At 44.4% G+C, this 19,319-nt stretch overlaps 1 protein-coding gene across 2 annotated transcripts in view; it reads right to left on the bottom strand.

Moving 5' to 3' along the window:
* Positions 1-19,092, bottom strand: part of CTNNBIP1 (catenin beta interacting protein 1) — a 34,697-nt gene extending 15,605 nt beyond the window's left edge. Inside the window, exons 1-4 of one of the 2 annotated variants that reach the window (XM_044278313.1) lie at positions 18,935-19,092; positions 8,445-8,497; positions 5,215-5,328; positions 1,881-1,971 (exon numbers count right to left, since the gene is read on the bottom strand). In XM_044278313.1, the coding sequence (XP_044134248.1) occupies positions 1,881-1,971; positions 5,215-5,310 (187 nt within the window). In that variant the 5' untranslated portion in view covers positions 5,311-5,328; positions 8,445-8,497; positions 18,935-19,092. The remainder of the gene's footprint in view (positions 1-1,880; positions 1,972-5,214; positions 5,329-8,444; positions 8,498-18,934) is intronic. The other variant, XM_044278314.1, reaches the window with a different exon arrangement.
* Between the last annotated feature and the right edge of the window lie 227 nt (positions 19,093-19,319).

The raw sequence follows: 19,319 nt of genomic DNA on the forward strand, positions 1-19,319 counted from the left end.
AAGTTATATCCTGCAATCCATGTACCAGTTTAGTAGCTCTTCTCTGAACTCTCTCCAAAGTATCAATATCCTTCTGGAGATATGGTCTCCAGTACTGAGCACAATACTATAGAAACATTGAAAGACTGTTTTACTTTTACAGAATATATTGCCCTCATGGGTCCTGTTGCCCGGTACATCAATATTTTACATTAAAGGGGTTCTCCAGGCTTATGTGAAAATCCTGAAGTCTTAGATCCTGTGGAGGAAAAATAGTTTTCTCTGTACTTAGCCCCCCATTGCGCCTCCAACAACCAAACAGGAAGAATTAGGAACACATTCAAATGGGACCCAAGTGGATGAGACGCAGCCAGCACCAAGGTAAAAGGTAATTGCAGAGGAAATATTTCCCCCACTGGGTCTGAATACTCTGGGGAACAACCTTTAACATAGCTAACCACAGCCAGTTTTATAAAGTGGTGAGTGCGGAGTAAGGCCTCTTTCACACTTGCGTTGTCTGGATCCGGCGTGTACGCCACTTGCCGGAATTACACGCCGGATCCGGAAAAACGCAAGTGTACTGAAAACATTTGAAGACTGATCCGTCTTCAAAATGCTTTCAGTGTTACTATGGCACCCAGGACGCTATTAAAGTCCTGGTTGCCATAGTAGGAGCGGTATACTTACCATCCGCGCGGCTCCCGGGGCGCTCCAGAGTGAGGTCAGAGCGCCCCATGCGCATGGATGACGTGCCATGCGATCACGTGATCCATGCGCTTGGGGCGCCCTGACGTCACTCTGGAGCGCCCCGGGAGCCGTACGGATGGTAAGTATACTGCTCCCCCGCTCCCCACTACACTTTACCATGGCAAACAGGACTTTAGCGTCCCGGCAGCCATGGTAACCATTGAGAAAAAGCGAAACGTCGCATCCGGCAATGCGCCGAAACGACGTTTAGCTTAAGGCCGGATCCGGATCAATGCCTTTCGGATGCATTCCGGATCCGGCCTTGCGGCAAGTCTTCAGGATTTTTGACCGGAGCAAAAAGCGCAGCATGCTGCGGTATATTCTCCGGCCAAAAAACGTTCCGTTCCGGAACTGAAGACATCCTGAACGGATTTCACTCCATTCAGAATGCATTAGGATAAAACTGATCAGGATTCTTCCGGCATAGAGCCCGACGACGGAACTCTATGCCGGAAGAAAAGAACGCAGGTGTGAAAGAGCCTTAGGCTGGGTTCAGACCTGAGCGTTCTGAAACGAGCGCTCTGTATGCGCGATTGTACGGGCGTTTACAATCGCGCATACAGAGACAGGCGTGCACACATTGTTGCGCGTTCCCGAATATCTATGTGCGGGAACGCGCGACAAACGCCCCCAAAAAAAGCTCAACGTTTTACAGCGCGATCGTACGAGAAATATCTACAGCACGACATTGGACCGCAACCACAGCAGTGGAAAGCTTTCAGCGGTACACACAGTGTGTGCAATGAATGCCCAGAAAAATAACTTACTCATATGCAAATCGGATCTAAAGGGCTCAGCTGGGCGGGCTTTCCTACTTAATGTGCTCAAACCTCCCTCTTTTCCCCCGATGCCTGCTACCTCTCTAACTTCCCAAGCCCTGGTATAGAAGCGCCGTGATGAGGAAGGATTGGGAGGTTAGGGGAATATCAGGCATCGGGGAAAAGAGGAGGGCTGGGGAATCTGAAAAGGAGAGCCCATCCAGCTATGTGAAATTACCCTACAGAATATTTTCATGACAGAATAGTCTCAAGAAGAAAGAAAAATCACTTTTGGAAGAATTACACTGAAGACAGGTGATGACATCAGTAAGACATAATAGTATGAGGAAAGGGTTCACAGTCAAACTCTTCCTGCCAGTAATGTCTCACATTTACCTTGATCAATCGAGTGCTGAGGCAGCTGACTAAGCTGACTATTAACGACTCCAGCGTATGACCGCAGGAAGGCCTCTTCACTGGGCGTCAACTACATGGATAAATGAAGGGTAAAATAAATCAACAAATGAAGCTCATCTATGAGAATCCAGATACTCGATTATATATACACAGTACCATTCAAGAGTTTGGACACATTTTTTCATTCCATCGTTTTTATTTTCTATATTGAAGACATGAAAATGATGACAAACACATGGAATTCAGTAGTGAACAAAACGTGTTACACAAACCAGAATGTTTTAGATTTCAGATTTGCCTTTTGCCTCTAATGACAGCTTTGCACACTCTTGGCATTCTCTCAATCAGCTTCATGAGAAATAATGGTTCTCAATTGGTCAAATAGTTTTTGCATAGCTTGGAGGGGTGTTTGGGGTCATTGTCCTGTTGAAAAACCAAAGGATGGTCCCACGAAGCACAAACCACATGGGATGGCGTGTCACTGCAGAAACAGAGGTAACCATGGTGGTTAAGCGTGCCTTGAATTTTGAATAAATCACCTGCAAAGCACCATCACACCTCCTTTTCCACAAATGTAGAAACCATTCGCTCACCTTTTCTGCAACTCATAATGACCTGGAGGTTGGAACTGACAATCTCACATGGTGACTCATCACACCAAAGTACAGATTTCCACAGGTCTAATGTCCATTCCTTCCTTGTGTTTCATAGCCCAAACAATTCTCTGCTTCCTGTTCCTTAGGACTTTTGCGGGTTGGATGTGGACCCATTCACTTCAATGAGGCCACAAAAGCTTCAGATAACCCACAGTCCGTTCTGTGGCACCCGGAAAAAACATGTCCGTATTAAAATGTGGAACGCACACGGCTGATATCCATGTTTTGCAGACTGCAAAAACAGCATGAGACCTTACTTGTGGCTTCTTTGCAGCAATTTCACCATAAAGGCCTTGGTTATCGCAGACTCTTCTGAACAGTTGATGTTGAGATGTGTCTGGATCTTGATCTCTGTAAAGTATTTATGTAGGCTCAAATTTGCACTGAGGCTGGTAACTATAATTTACTTATCCTATGCAGCGGAAGTAACTCTTGGTCTTCCTTTCCTGAACCACCTCGTGACTGCACTTAAGAATACCTTCAAAGTTCTGGAAATTTTCTGGATTGACCGACCTTCAGGTCTTAAATTGATGATGGACTGCTGTTTCTCTTTACTTAGCTGAGTGTTTCTTGCCATAATGTGGATTAGGACAGTAGTAGAATGGGGCTAAACACTGTATGGAACGATCTACCAATCCTACCTCTACAAAACACAATTGATGGTCTCAGACAGAATTTCCACAAATTAACACCTAACAAGCAGGCGTAGCTATAGGGGGTGCAGAGGTAGCAGTTGCTATCGGGGCCAGGAGCCCCAGGGGGCCCAAAGACCCTTGTGCCACACAAGATGACACTGGTATTATGGAAAGTGCATGCTGGTCAAGTTACCTCTGGCTGCAGGGAAGGGGTTAGGTCAAGAATTTGGCATTAGGGGGGTTGGGGGGGGGGGGGGTGCAGTTTTAATTTTTCAATGTTTGCCTCCCTGGTCACAAAGCACTGAGGGAAGGGAGGCCTAAGCTGAAATCTTGCACCAGGGCCCATGAGCCTTTAGCTACGCCCCTGTTGACAAAACATAATTATTCTGTGAAAACCATTCCAGGCAACTACCTCATGAAGCTGATTGAGAGAATGCTAAGAGTGTGCAAAGCTGTCAAAGCAAAAGGCAAATCTAAAACATATTCTAGTTTGTGAAACACATTTTGTATACTACTTCATTTGATATGTATTCCTTCTTTGTTTTGTGTCCAAACGTTTGATAATAACTATATGTTTATATATTATAATAATATATCGCACCCAGACAGAAATGTCGGATTGGTGCAAAACTTGCCATGCAGTTATATCTCAGGCAGATATGCAAGTGATTTCAGGTGTGGCCGGATTAGACAATGGATCTTCCCACAAGAGGGCGTAAAAGCGCTTCCCTGCTGCCCTGTGAAAAGGCTCTCAGAGGCCACTTGTGGGTATGATAACTCTTGGTTAGAGATTGCCGACTACTAGACATGCCTCTATGACACACTCAAAAGACATTTTGCCCAGTTGACAGATTTTGAGGGAGCGCATTGTTAGACTTAGAGATGCAGGATGGTTATTTCCACCAATTGCTCACTATCTAGGGTGTTCTGACCCAGCTGTTAGGAGGCATTGAGAGCAAGTTACATGAGGGCATGCACACATGGCGAACAGGCTCTGGATGGTCTAGACAGGCCACCAGTAGAGAGGATCGTTTCATCTGCCAACAAGCACGAGCAGCTCCCACAGTTTTGTTGTCCACCATCAAAATACACGTCACACCTTAATTGCACCCCCCTTATCTTGGCCCAGACCATTTCCAGGCGCACAGCAGAAGGAAATTTAGTGTCACAGAACCTTTTGTGTGTCCTGCCACCATTGTCTTTGTTTGCAGTAGTATAGTGAACGAGAAACATGGACTGCTATGGACTGGAAATGTATCCTTGTTCGAGACAAATCCAGGTTCTATTTGTAATCTCATGACGACGGGGTTTGAGTATGGAGAGCTTGTGGTGAGCACTTCAATCCTGCCTTTGCTGTGGAGTGACACACTGCCCCAACTGCTGGTGTGATGATCGGGGGTGCCATCAAATATGACAGTCGGTAACCCCAAGTAGTGATACAAGGGAGACTAACAGCTATGTGATATGTGCAGGACATCCTGCGGCCATGTGTTAACTCTCACGGCAGGGCTTCCAAATGGCATTTTCCAGCAAGTTAATGCTCGCCCACACACAGAAAGGGTTTCGCAGGAATATATCTGCCAGATTGGAACGATTTCTTGCCCTGCCCAGTCACCAGATTTATTGCAAATTTATGAGACCAGCTGGGACACCAACTTCAACAACCTATGAGTGTGCAGGATCTTCAGGACAAGCTGAAACATATGTGGGCAAATGTGCCCCAGGATACTACATGGAACCTTTATGCCTCCATGCTCTAACGCATCTCATCCTGTATGCGGGCTGGAGGTAGCCCAACAGAGGACTAGAGGGGCTCAGTTCAGTTGTACAGTCTTCCTAAATAAACAAATTATTTTGCTCTAATATTGTGATCACTCACATATTTCACGATTACAGTCACACGTAGAAAGTGTCATTCAATTCCAACAACTCCTCCTTGGTGCATTTTTTTTTTTGTCAATGAGTAAATATGGCATCTACAGCCAAGAGTGGCAACTCTCACTGCTTGACACAAATACTCACATTAGAGCCCATCTTCCGCAGCATAAGTAAGACGCGCACCTTCTGCTGAACATACATCTCTTCCGGACTCTTCCCGGGGGCCCCCTCACGGTTCATACCCCCTTGCCCTGCTCCCTGTAAGAAACAGTAGTAAAAGCCATAAGACATCTGTTTATCAAGACAGGATGAAGTGAAATTTAAGTCATGATTAAATTTCACATGAGGCAAAATGGACAAGAGGGAGTAGTTTTATACTGATTTATCTACTGCAGCCAGATTGCCATTGATCACCTCCAGATGGCAGTATTCTCATGCGTAATACTAAACCGCAGCAAAGGCAAGTGTCTGCAAACCTAGGGATACCAACCGATGCTCTACAGATGTATGTGTACATTGATTCTCCTTCCTCTGCTTGCAGCCTAGTTTCTGCTCTGCAAGCAGTGTGTCAACTTCTAGATGCTCCTTCCCTTCTTAAAGGATGCAGTTTAAACAGATTCCATATAAAGCGGGTTTTTAGTTACAATGCAGTCAAAGTGTTCAGACCCTTTAACTTTTTTTCATTTTAATATGTTGCAGCTTCGAGCTTAAATAAATAAAAATATGAAAAACTAACATTTCACATGGACATAAGTATTTAGAACCTTTGCTTTGACACTTGAAATTTAGTTCTTGATTTCTCTTTATCATGTTTCACATGTTTCTACAACTTAAGTCCACATGTGGTAAATTCAGTTGATTGAGACATTATATAGACAGGGATGTGTCTTTCCAAATAATGTCCACAGTTGACAAATACATATCAGAGCAAAAACCAAGCCATAAGGAGGAAAGAACTGCCTGTAGAGCTCAGAGATAGGATTGTTTAGAGACACAGATAGGTAAAAGGCTACAAACAAATTTCTAAGAGCAAGTTTCGAGAGCATAGTGCCTTCAGGATTCTTAGGCTCCTTTCACACTTGCGCTCGTCGGTCCGCTCGTGAGCTCCGTTTGAAGGAGCTCACGAGCGGACCCGAACGCCTCCGTCCAGCCCTGATGCAGTCTGAATGGAGCGGATCCGCTCAGACTGCATCAGTCTGGCGGCGTTCAGCCTCCGCTCCGCTCGCCTCCGCACGGACAGGCGGACAGCTGAACGCTGCTTGCAGCGTTCAGCTGTCCGCCTGGCCGTGCGGATCCGTTCAGACTTACAATGTAAGTCAATGGGAACGGATCCGCTTGAAGATGTCTGTCACCATATGGCTAAATCTTCAAGCGGATCCGTCCCCCATTGACTTTACATTGAAAGTCTGAACGGATCCGCTCAGGCTGCTTTCACACTTAGATTTTTTTCTAAGTTATTAATGCAGACGGATCCGTACTGAACGGAGCATCCGTCTGCATTAATATGATCGGATCCGTTCAGAACGGATCCGATCAAACGCTAGTGTGAAAGTAGCCTTAAATGGAAGACGTTTGGAACAACGAGGACCTTCCTAAGACCGGACACCCCACCAAACTAAGTAATTGTGGGAGAAAAGTCTTGGTAAGAGGGGTGACCATGAATCCAATGGTCACTCTGACTGAGCTCCAAAGATCCTGTGTGCAGATGGGAGAAAATTCCAGAAGTTCAACCATGACTGCAGCACTCAGTCTGAGATTTATGGCAGAGCGGCCAGAAAGAAGCCTCTCCACAGTAAGGTATCTTGTAAGAGGACCATTTGGCACCAAGTAATATAGCCTTTGTTGATAATCTATGCATTTCCTATATTTCATAAGTCATGTTTCCTTGTAAAGCAAATCTCCTGTGCTGTCCGCGTCGAGGTCCTGTCTGTAAAATGGCCGCTGATGGAGGGTCATGTGACAGACAAATCATTCAGCATCCTCTATTCAAACACACTGCATCCGCACTAAACTTCCAGAAGTGCAAGAACAGAGGGCAGGTGCATGGAGGAGACATCACAACGAGGTTATTCGCCTGTCACATGATTCTCCATCAGAAGCCATTTTAGGGACAGGACCTCTTTTTAGACAGCACATAAGACTTTGAGAACAAGGGGACATAACTTATGAAATATAGAACGTGGAGCCAAATATCAATAAACGCTATATTAGTGAGATATAATCAGTTTACAAACACATTGGTCAACAGAAAGAAGCCAACCCCTTTAATGAAAACCTGATACAGTGAGCTTTGGATTTTAGACTGGGACGAAGGTTCACCTTCCAACAAGACAATGACCCTAAGCACACAGCCAAGACAACACAGGAGTAGCTTAGGGACAACTCTGTGAATGTCCTTCAGTGGCCCAGCCAGAGCCCTGACTTGAACCCACTCTCACATTTTTGGAGAGACCTGAACATTTAACGTGACAGGATCTGCAGAGGATGGCAGAAAATCCCCCAAATCCATGTGTGCAAACCTCATGGCATCATGCCCAAGAAGAATGGTAGCCATAATCACTGCCAACGGTGCTTCAACTAAGTTCTGAGTAAAGAGTCTGAATACTCATGTCAATTCAAGATTTTAGTTTCTCCTTTTCAATAAATTAACAAAGATTTTGAATATTCTGTTTTCACACTCCCATTATGGGATACTGAGTTCAAATTGTTTGGAATTTATTTTATTTTATTTTTTAGCACAAGGCTGCAACATAATACAATGTGAAAAAGTGAAAGGGTCCTGAAGACTTATCGAGAGCAATGTACTTGGTAACAGTGAAAGGTTTTGCAATTTCATAATATACTGGTAGTTTCCTTTTCTATTGTGAAAATTTCTGCTTGCTGTCAATGAATTTAATTATTCTTGTTTACATCCAGAGGCTTTAAAATACTTTTGAGGGAGATTTATCATCTCCTTTCATTATTTTTCTGGGAGAAAAGTAGCAAACCCTGTGTTTGCAACTTTTTAAAACACTAATGCAACTAAATGTAGTCAAAAGTGGTGTTTCAATGCCGCCACCACTTTCCAGAGAAAGGTGTGTGGTAAGGTGGGAGCGGGGGCCAGCGGGACTGGCACATTTATCTTATTTTACGCTTCTTTTGTGTAAATGAAGAACGAAATCTACAGCAGTCAAAAGCTACAGTAGATTTCACTTTAGGTACGTGGACTGCTGGAGATGCGCCTAATTTAAGACAAGGATTGTGCCTCCAGCCATCCTCCAGCAGTGCACCACATGCCAGATTAGATAAATCTCTCTTATTTTGCTTTCTACATTTGAGCTCCACAGCTAAACATCCGTTCCTATGATCTGTGTGATGTAGATGCACACATGTACCTCTTGCTGAAGGATGCTCTAGGTGCAGCCAGTAGGATGGAATGGAGGGGACCCTGCAAAAAAATAAAAAATAAATAAGTTTGGTAAATATCTGCTGTATATAGTCTGATATTTGTCTATATTAATACTTGTCCATGCCTGTATCCATCAAGTAGCCTCAGGTATAATCCATCTGAAAAAAACTTTGCCATTTGTAGCAAAGCTGCCCCTGTGTAATGTTAAAAATTTCAGGGTTCAGTAGCTACTCCCCAAAAAGAATTTAGGCACAATGCAATTTCTTAACATTTTGTAACAACTTTCTGAATACATTCGGCCTTAATTACAAAATTAAAAAAGAGGACCTGTCACCACATAAACTGAGCAGATTGATTTAGTTTTGTGGGAAAAGATTCACTAAAACCTGTAATTTATACATTTACAGTATGTCTTTGCTTTTTCCACTTCTTGCAAATACCTATTTGTACAGGGAGGAGGCGTTAGGGTACTTTCACATTAGCGGCAGGGGAAACAGCCTGTCGGATCCGTCCTGCCACTAGTTCCCCCGGACTGCAGTTCCATCCCCATTGACTATAATGGGGGCGGAGTTCCGGCAGCAGCCGGACTAAAACTACGACGTGCAGTACTTTTAGTCCAGCTGCCTCTTGCCGTGCACCGCCGTAACTCCGCCCCCATTATAGTCAATGGGAACGGAGCGGCAGTCCGGGGGCACACATGAACTAGCGGCAGGACGGATCCGACAGCCTGCCGGACTCCCCTGCCGCTCGTGTGACACTAGCCTTACCAGTGACAGCTATCTCTTTATACACACAATGCCATTAATCACTGGTAACACCTCCCTCCTGTACCGATAGCTGTTCACAGGAAGCGGAAAAAGCTAAGATAAATATATAAATTACAGGTTTTACTGAATATTTTCCCACCAAACTATATATCAATCCACTCAGCTCCTCCTGCTCTATAACATGGTTTCAGATTGCATTGTATTTTGTGGTGATAGGCCCTCTTTAAGAGTAAAGTGGGCACTGTTTCGCATATAGGACAGGCTCTTTTTCGTGGTGTGGGATTTTTTTTTTCTCTCCAATAGATATGGTTGCACAGAACCCAATGTCCTATATAAGAGGTTAATGCTGCTGAAGGAGATCCACAGCCTGCAGAACTGGAAACATCCATTGATACAGCTCTCATGGTCATACACATTTCTCATATCAGTTCTTAAATTACCGTTCTGATAGCAGCTGTCATGCAGCCAACACTAAGAATCCGCCCGTCGCCTCCTGCCTACAGATCACATTCACCCAGGTCAGAGATGTCAAGGAACATCTTAGGCTGGCTTCCCATTTGTCAAATGATAAAGAAGAGTATATTAAAATATATTAAAAGAGTATTTTGGGTTCAAGAAATAAAACCTATTCATCATATGAAAATTGTTGCAATTTTTGCATATACAGGTCCTTCTAAAAAAATTAGCATATTGTGATAAAGTTCATTATTTTCTGTAATGTACTGATAAACATTAGACTTTCATATATTTTAGATTCATTACACACAACTGAAGTAGTTCAAGCCTTTTATTGTTTTAATATTGATGATTTTGGCATACAGCTCATGAAAACCCAAATTTCCCATCTCAAAAAATTAGCATATCATTAAAAGGTTCTCTAAACGAGCTATTAACCTAATCATCTGAATCAATTAACTCTAAACACCTGCAAAAGATTCCTGAGGCTTTTAAAAACTCCCAGCCTGGTTCATTACTCAAAACCGCAATCATGGGTAAGACTGCCGACCTGACTGCTGTCCAGAAGGCCATCATTGACACCCTCAAGCAAGAGGGTAAGACACAGAAAGAAATTTCTGAACGAATAGGCTGTTCCCAGAGGGCTGTATCAAGGCACCTCAGTGGGAAGTCTGTGGGAAGGAAAAAGTGTGGCAGAAAATGCTGCACAACGAGAAGAGGTGACCGGACCCTGAGGAAGATTGTGAAGAAGGACCGATTCCAGACCTTGGGGGACCTGCGGAAGCAGTGGACTGAGTCTGGAGTAGAAACATCCAGAGCCACAGTGTACAGGCGTGTGCAGGAAATGGGCTACAGGTGCCGCATTCCCCAGGTCAAGCCACTTTTGAACCAGAAACAGTGGCAGAAGCGCCTGACCTGGGCTACAGAGAAGCAGAACTGGACTGTTGCTCAGTGGTCCAAAGTACTTTTTTCGAATGAAAGCAAATTTTGCATGTCATTCGGAAATCAAGGTGCCAGAGTCTGGAGGAAGACTGGGGAGAGGGAAATGCCAAAATGCCCAAAGTCTAGTGTCAAGTACCCACAGTCAGTGATGGTCTGGGGTGCCATGTCAGCTGCTGGTGTTGGTCCACTGTGTTTTATCAAGGGCAGGGTCAATGCAGCTAGCTATCAGGAGATTTTGGAGCACTTCATGCTTCCATCTGCTGAAAAGCTTTATGGAGATGAAGATTTCATTTTTCAGCACAACCTGGCACCTGCTCACAGTGCCAAAACCACTGGTAAATGGTTTACTGACCATGGTATTACTGTGCTCAATTGGCCTGCCAACTCTCCTGACCTGAACCCCATAGAGAATCTGTGGGATATTGGGAAGAGAAAGTTGAGAGACGCAAGACCCAACACTCTGGATGAGCTTAAGGCCGCTATCGAAGCATCCTGGGCCTCCATAACACCTCAGCAGTGCCACAGGCTGATTGCCTCCATGCCACGCCGCATTGAAGCAGTCATTTCTGCAAAAGGATTCCCGACCAAGTATTGAGTGCATAATTGAACATAATTATTTGAAGGTTGACTTTTTTTGTATTAAAAACATTTTTCTTTTATTGGTCGGATGAAATATGCTAATTTTTTTAGATAGGAATTTGGGGTTTTCATGAGCTGTATGCCAAAATCATCAATATTAAAACAATAAAAGGCTTGAACTACTTCAGTTGTGTGTAATGAATCTAAAATATATGAAAGTCTAATGTTTATCAGTACATTACAGAAAATAATGAACTTTATCACAATATGCTAATTTTTTTAGAAGGACCTGTATACTATGAAATAATTCCTTATATTTTTTCAAAATTTCTGTAGTCACTGAATAAAAGCCCTCCACAGTTTAGTTTTAAATTAGAAAAGTCTGTCGTAATGTGATGATCTCACTGATGCAGGGGCTTGTTAGACCCAAGGGTGAGGTTGGCCAAGTCATGCCCATCTGTGGCAGCCAATGGCCGCACACTTTTACTGCAAAATTGCCTGGCCATTGGCTGTTGTGTGTGGTCGGGGTCGCACCCTCCGTGGAAAGGACATGTCCCTTCTCGGGACGGCTATAAGCTGCCGCTTCGTGATCCTCAGAGTTGCCTCTCTTTTAGATGTATGGAAGGCAGAAAGATAGCGGCCCCCAGTAGGTCTTCCCCTGAGAGTGCCGTCATGTGAATGCCCCCTTAGAGCGGGTGCCGCGTCTCCTCAGTTTCATTAGGGCCTGCTGTTGCCTGTATGGCCACGCGGTATATGATCAAAGTGTGGCTAAACCGCCACCATGCCGTTGCACCCTTAAAGTTAGACTACACAGTGTAAAGGTGCGCCATATTTATCATTCAGCATCAGATCCGCAGTTATAGGATGTTTATGGCAGAGCCACAACACCTCGGCAGATATCGCACAATGGATTCTTTTTTTTGGTTGACGTTGTTCATAATTCTGTCTCAAATGAGATGCCCAAAACACACCACATTTTGCCCCAGACGATGCTAGAATTAGGGCTCATGCATACGACCGTATATGTATTTTGCGATCCGCAAAAAATCCGGATAATGTCCGTGTGTATTCCGTATTTTTCAAATGGAACAGCTGGCCCCTAATAGAACAGACCTATCCTTGTCCATAATGCGGACAATATTAGGACATGTTCTATTTTTTTGCGGAACGGAAATAAGGACATATTGGAAACGGAACGCACAGGGAGCAACTTCAGGTTTTCTTTAGCGGACCCATTGAAATGAATGGTTGCGCATACGGTCCACAAAAAAGAACGGACATGGAGAGAAAATACGTTTGTGTGCATGAGCTCTTAAGAAGCGACCACAATAGTAACAGTTTCCCAATGTATATATTGTTACAAAACTGCATACATATACAAGGCTTAAGTCTCTTTAAGGAATATAATAAAAGGATCGAAAATGAAAATAAAATCACTGACACAACACATGGCCCAACACTGCTGCCCAAGTATTTGCTGGATCTCCTGGGAGTTTATCAGAGGTATGTCAACTTAATCGCAGAGCATGTCGCTGCAAGCTGCATTACTTACTGAGCCCATTCCCTAAAAGTAGAAGCAATGCAGGCGAGTGGAAGGCACCCATAGTTTCCTACTGGAAATGAAGACTTATTGACCTTAGGTTACAAGCAGCTGTGGTGCTGTATCCTCTCCACTGGTGAAAGGCATCGACTCCGCAGCCAAGGCAAGCAGCTGTCTGTATGAGAATGAGTGCTGATGACACACAGCGTGCCAGGCCGCTGCCCAGAAGTCAGGACTGTGTGGTTAAGAACAATTATAATGTCCTGTGCAACCAGAGAACCTCGCTCAGTGCACTGAAATCCCAACCACTTCTCCATCAGTGACTGATGCCAATAAAAATTCTACCAAAGACTAAAGCAAAACAGAAATAATATCCTGATGTGGTCAGTATTATAAGGCTGCCTTCGCACTACGGGATTTGCCATAGCTGTGCGTTTCGTACACTCCTTACCTTAAAGGGGTTGTCTCACTTCAGCAAATAGCATTTTTTACGTAGAGAAAGTTAAAACAAACCAAAACTAATGTAGTGTGATTGTTCATATTGCTTCCTTTGCTGGCTGGATTCATTTTTCTATCACAATATACACTGATTATTTCCAAAATTACGACCACCCTGTGATCCAGCAGCGGAGGCCGTGCTTGCACACTATAGGAAAAAGCCCCAGCCTGTGTGCACTCCTGCGATCCCGGCCACCAGAGAGCCTGATGCTTTTTCCTATAGTGTGCAGGCATGACCACCACTGATGGATTGCATGGTGGTCGTCACCATGGAAATGAGCAGTGTATAATGTGATGGAAAATGAATCCAGCCACCAAAGAGGCAATATGGATAATAACAATACATTAGTAAGTGCCTTGTATACACTTTCTCTACATGATAAATGCAATTTGCTGAAGTGAGACAACCCCTTTAAGGGCTCATGCACATCGGCGTATACAGACGCATTCATTTCAATGGGGCCGCAAAAGATGCAGACAGCACACCGTATGCTTTCCGCATCCACATGTCCGTTCTGCAGCCCCGCAAAAATGTAGAACATGGCCTACTCTTGTCCGTTTTACAGACAAGGACAGGACATTTCTACAGAAGTTAAAAATAAAATAAAAATAGCGGCATGCCCATGATCCGTGTTTTATAGACTGCAAAATACCTACTGCCGTGTGAATGAGCCCTAAGTGAGAGCAGATACATCAGAAGAGCTGTGCGAATGTAGCGCAAGTGAGGATCCAAACTGTGCGACTGAACTACTTAAAAAGGGCCACAATAAAATGTTCAAAGTACACATTAAGGTCGTATTCACACCTGTGTCCGTTTCACTCCATGAAAAACAATCCGATGTTTTTTCACTGACCATAGTAAGGGGTGTATTTGGTTGTACCCCCCCAAAAAAAAGAAAAGAAAAAGGATATCACAGGTCGCAATTCCTAGTCCACACGTCTGAATACTTGAGAGGTCTTTATCTAGAAAGAACCTTAAAAGGGGTTCTCGCACTTCAGTAAGTTGCATTTATTATGTAGAGAAGGCACTTACTAATGTATTGTGATTATGCATATTGCTTCCTTTGCTGGCTGGATTCATTTTTCCATCACATTATACACTGCTCGTTTCTATGGTTACAGACCACCCTGCAATCCATCAGTGGCGGCCGTGCTTTGCCACTATAGGAAAAAGCGTCACCCTCTCTTGTGGCCTGGACCATGGGAGCGCGTGCTTTTTCCTATATTGTGCAAGAACGACCACCACTGATGGATTGCAGGGTGGTCTGTAACCATGGAAATGAGCAGTGCGTAGCGAAATAGACAAATGAATCCAGCCAGCAAAGGAAGCAATATGGACAATCACAATACATTAGTAAGTGCCTTTTTTTCCTTTTTTTTTTTTACTTTCTCTACATGATAAATGCAACCTACTGACGTGACACAGCCCCTTTAACTCCGCCAATGATGTTGCACCCCTGACACGTATGTTGTGAATGGCCCCCTGATATATCGCTCAATTGACCTAAAGTTACACTGTAACAAATGTGTTAAAATTTGAGAGAGAATCTAAATCGCACATCCTCATAGCTATGATTTTGATATACCAAACGTATTAAATATCAGCATGATAAGACATGGCTCTGCAGCACTATTATCAATCTATTGCTGTGCACTATTAGGAGGCATTAGTATACAGTTTGATCAAAAAGCATAGGCCCACTTACCCCGACAAGGTCGCCTCTATCAAGTGGGAACCTACTCTAACTTTGGCGCGGCACCGTGCGGCGACCATCGCGCCCCCACACTGCTCCAGCAGGCAATGGGACCCAGCAGCCACACAGCGCCCTCACTGTGCAGCAAAAAGCCACCTAGGCCCTGGGCCCCATCACCCCAACGGCACAGCACAAAAGCAGCGACAGCCCTGTTCACATTATGCGGTGCTGGACGGTGGCTGTCGCTGCTTTTGTGTGTAACAAAACCAAAGAGTATACTCGCCTACAAATGTCATGGCAATGTCTTTGTGGTCCGGCCTCCAGCAATGACACTGCAGCCAATCAAAGCTCTTCGCCATGGACTGCATTACAGATTTTCTCACCAATCATTGGTCAGATGGGCGTTTACACACACAGACCTTTTGGTCTGATTGGACAGATATTGGTCAGATATTCTACTGGTGTAATACAGCCCTTTGTCCTACTGATATGCCCCCAATGTACGAGATGGGTCAACACTGTCCTACTTGCTTCTGGGCTATATCCGCCATGGAAATAAAGCAGATTTAGGCTTATTTCCCATCTGGATGCGGTCTGTTCTTACAATGGATCGCACCCGGACTGAACCCCGACCCTCTCACTTCAATGACTATATGCACCAGCATTGTTTTATCTTCAACTGCTTTTCACACAGGACTGGTCTATTCAAGGCAATGGGTCAGTTAAGGAAATGTGTCATCAGAAAATGACTAATTGGTTAAATCACATGTTCAAAAAATAATTTGTGAAGTTAATTTTACATGTCAATATTTATATTTAAACAAAAAACATTAAATCCTACAGTTTTCCCACTGGCCACTAAAGGCCAGGATTCGGCCAGATAAGTGTTCAGGAACGTTTAGTGCAAGGGTCCATTCACGCGTCGGAAAAATGGGTCCACATCTGTTCCGCAATTTTGCGGAACAGGTGCGGACCCATTCATTTTCAATAGGGCCGGTATGTGCTGTCCACAACCGCATTTGCGGATCCGCAAAAAGAAACTGCGGACAAGAAAAGGCATTTTCTATGAGAGTTCCGGCGATGTGCGGTCCGCAAAATGTGGAAAGCACATTGCCGGTGTCCGTGTTTTGCGGAAACACATACGGACGTGTGAATGGACCCTAAAGGCGCCGCCAATTACCCGATGAACGAGCAAAACGCTCATTCATCAGGTAAATGCATCTTTCATGAGGTCACCTAAATCATCGCTTGCCGGCAGCCGATCGCTGCCGTCTAAACAGCATCTGCTGAAAAAAAATACAAATTAAAAAAAAAAAAACACACAAGAACTTAACAGATTTGGAAAACACTGAAAGAAACTAAAGCCTCTTGCACACGAACGTGTGCTGCAGTCCACAATGCATGGGCACCGACCGTGGGCTAGCCTCATGTGGATCGCAACCCCATTCACTTGAATTGTGTCCGCGATCCATCCATTCCGCAAAAAGATAGGACAAGTTCTATCTTTTTGCAGAAGAGAAGCATGGAACGGAACACCACGAAAGCACTCCATAGTGCTTCCGTTCCGTTGTTCTGTTCCACACCGCATCTCTGGACCCATTCAAGTGAATAGGTCCGCATCCGTGATGCAGAATGCACACGGCCTGTGTCCCGTGTATTGCAGACCCGCCATATGCGTACCGCAATACGGCCACGGGGAACACACGGTTGTGTGCAAGAGGCCTAAAGGAAAACATCAGTCTCATGGCCCGTCTCATACATTGGGGTAATATCACTAGGACCTATTCTAGCGATATGCCTCCAACGTATAAAAATGAGCTGACCGCTTTAAGGGCTCAGGCACACAAACTTATTTTTTGTCCGTTCCAGTTTTTTGGGGGGTCAGCATGTGGAACCATTTATTTCAACGGGGCCGCAAAAAAAACCCACAAATGACTGTACATTCCTATTCCGTATATCCACAACAAAATACAACATGTCCTATTCTTGTCCGTTTTACAGACAAGGATAGGCATTGTTACAATGGGTCCGCAAAAAAAAAATAAAAAAAAAATATATATATATAATAATAATAATAATAATAATTCAGGATGTTAGGCCTCTTTCAGACATCCGAGACAAGACGGTTAGTGGTTTATGAAGGTTTCTGAAGGATCCGTGTTTGGTCCATGTGTCTGTTTTTTGTCCTCTGTATGTCATCCGTAGTCCATAGGCTTTAGTAGGCAAAAATGTATTTCCACAGCATCTCCTACCATTGGTCCGAGAAAACCATGAACCAAACACAGATGGCATCCATGTTTTCACGGGCCCCCAGACTATAATGTGCGCGAGAGACAGAAATAGGGCACGATTCTGTCATGTCACCACAGCCCTCAGAAAGCCACTGATGTGTGAATATCCACATTACAGTCAATGGATTTTGAAGTGGATTTGCTCCAAATCTCACAGGGTGAGATCCGCACTGAAAATCCAATCCAAAAAGAAATGACATGCTGTAGATTTTAAAATCCGCACTGCAGGTCATCACATCCTAATGGTATATGCACACTTTGCGGATTACTTGCGGACTTTCGTGCAAAAAATCTTCAGCGTAAGGGTACTTTCACACTAGCGTTATTCTTTTCCGGCATAGAGTTCCGTTTTAGGGGCTCAATACCGGAAAATAACTGATCAATTTTATCCCCATGCATTCTGAATGGAGAGCAATCAGTTCATGCAGCATGCTGCGGTTTTATCTCCGGCCCAAAAAAACTAAACACTTGCCTGAATACCGGATCCGGTAATTTTTTCGATAGGAATGTATTAGTGCCAGATCCGGCATTCAAATTACCGGAATGCCAGATCTGTCCTCCTGGTCTGTGAATGCAGGTGAAAATAAATAAATGCCGGATCCGTTTTTCCGGATGACACCGGAAAGACAGATCCGGCATTTCAATGCACTTGTAAGACGGATCAGGATCCTGATCAGTCTTACAAATGCTATCAGTTGGCATACGTTTTGCTGGATCCGGCAGGCAGTTCTGACGATGGGAACTGCTTGCCGGATCACTCTGCCGCAAGTGTGAAAGTAGCCTAAGGATTCATTCACATATCCGGGAGGCTGTTCTGGCAGAGAGCAGACTGACGGATTTTGCCGGATACAGCACTTTCAAATTCCCATTGACTGTAATGAGTTGATCTGGCATTTTTGGTATGGCCAGCATTATATATATATATATATACATACACATACACACACACACACACACACACACAACAGGGATACTTACAATGTACGCCAGAAAAAAACTGCAGACTATACACACAAGGGCCACTGACATGTACATCATTCTACAGATTGTATGTACATAACACAGGGATACATACATGTACACTGGATAATATACTATACAGGGCCCCACTGACATGTACATATGTATATCATTCTACAGATTGTATTTACAGGGATACATGTCAGTGGTGCCCTGTATTATCCAATGTACATGAACATATGTATGATTCTACATGTTGTATGTACACAATACAGGGATACATACATGTACACTGGATAATATACTATACAGGGCCCCACTGACATGTACATATGTATATCATTCTACAGATTGTATTTACAGGGATACATGTCAGTGGTGCCCTGTATTATCCAATGTACATGAACATATGTATGATTCTACATGTTGTATGTACACAATACAGGGATACATACATGTACACTGGATAATATACTATACAGGGCCCCACTGACATGCACATATGTATACGATTCTAGGTATTGTATGTACACATGACACATACATGTGCAGTGGATGATACAGTGACATGTAGCGGAATGCTCCATACACTGCACGTACACAGGACATGGCTACAGACACACATACACCTACAGGAGCAGCATAATGCGCTGACTGTGGAGCCGGCCACACTCCTCTCCCCCGGATGCAGGGAGACAATGGAGCAGACGAGCCGGGCTCGGGTCAGGTCCTCGGCCTCAGTTACTCACCGTCTCCGGAGCTGCGCTTCTATCCTGCCCGCGGGGTGGCTCCTCCTCCTCAGCCGGTTTCGGTGTGCTAGCTCCGGCCTGCGAGCGAGGATATCAGGCGGCCTCTCTCCGCCAGAGCCTGGGAGTCACCGGCGGCAGTGAAGGAGGGGGAGCTGAGGGCGGAGCAGGGGTGGAAGGAGGAGGCGGGAGACGAAGGCCTGGTTCAAGGGGACGGCCCTCAGCCTGACCCGGTACGCTAGACCCGGCTGATAGACGACGCCAATGTTACATTGGGTTTATGAATAAAAGCAGTAAATTATAAGTTACAACCAATCAAATTCCAGCTTTCATGTCTCCACAGCCGAATGGAAAATGAAAGAAGCTATTTGATTGGTTACTGTTCAAA

The sequence above is a fragment of the Bufo gargarizans genome, chromosome 2, assembly GCF_014858855.1.
Source record: "Bufo gargarizans isolate SCDJY-AF-19 chromosome 2, ASM1485885v1, whole genome shotgun sequence".
Taxonomy (NCBI): domain Eukaryota; kingdom Metazoa; phylum Chordata; class Amphibia; order Anura; family Bufonidae; genus Bufo; species Bufo gargarizans.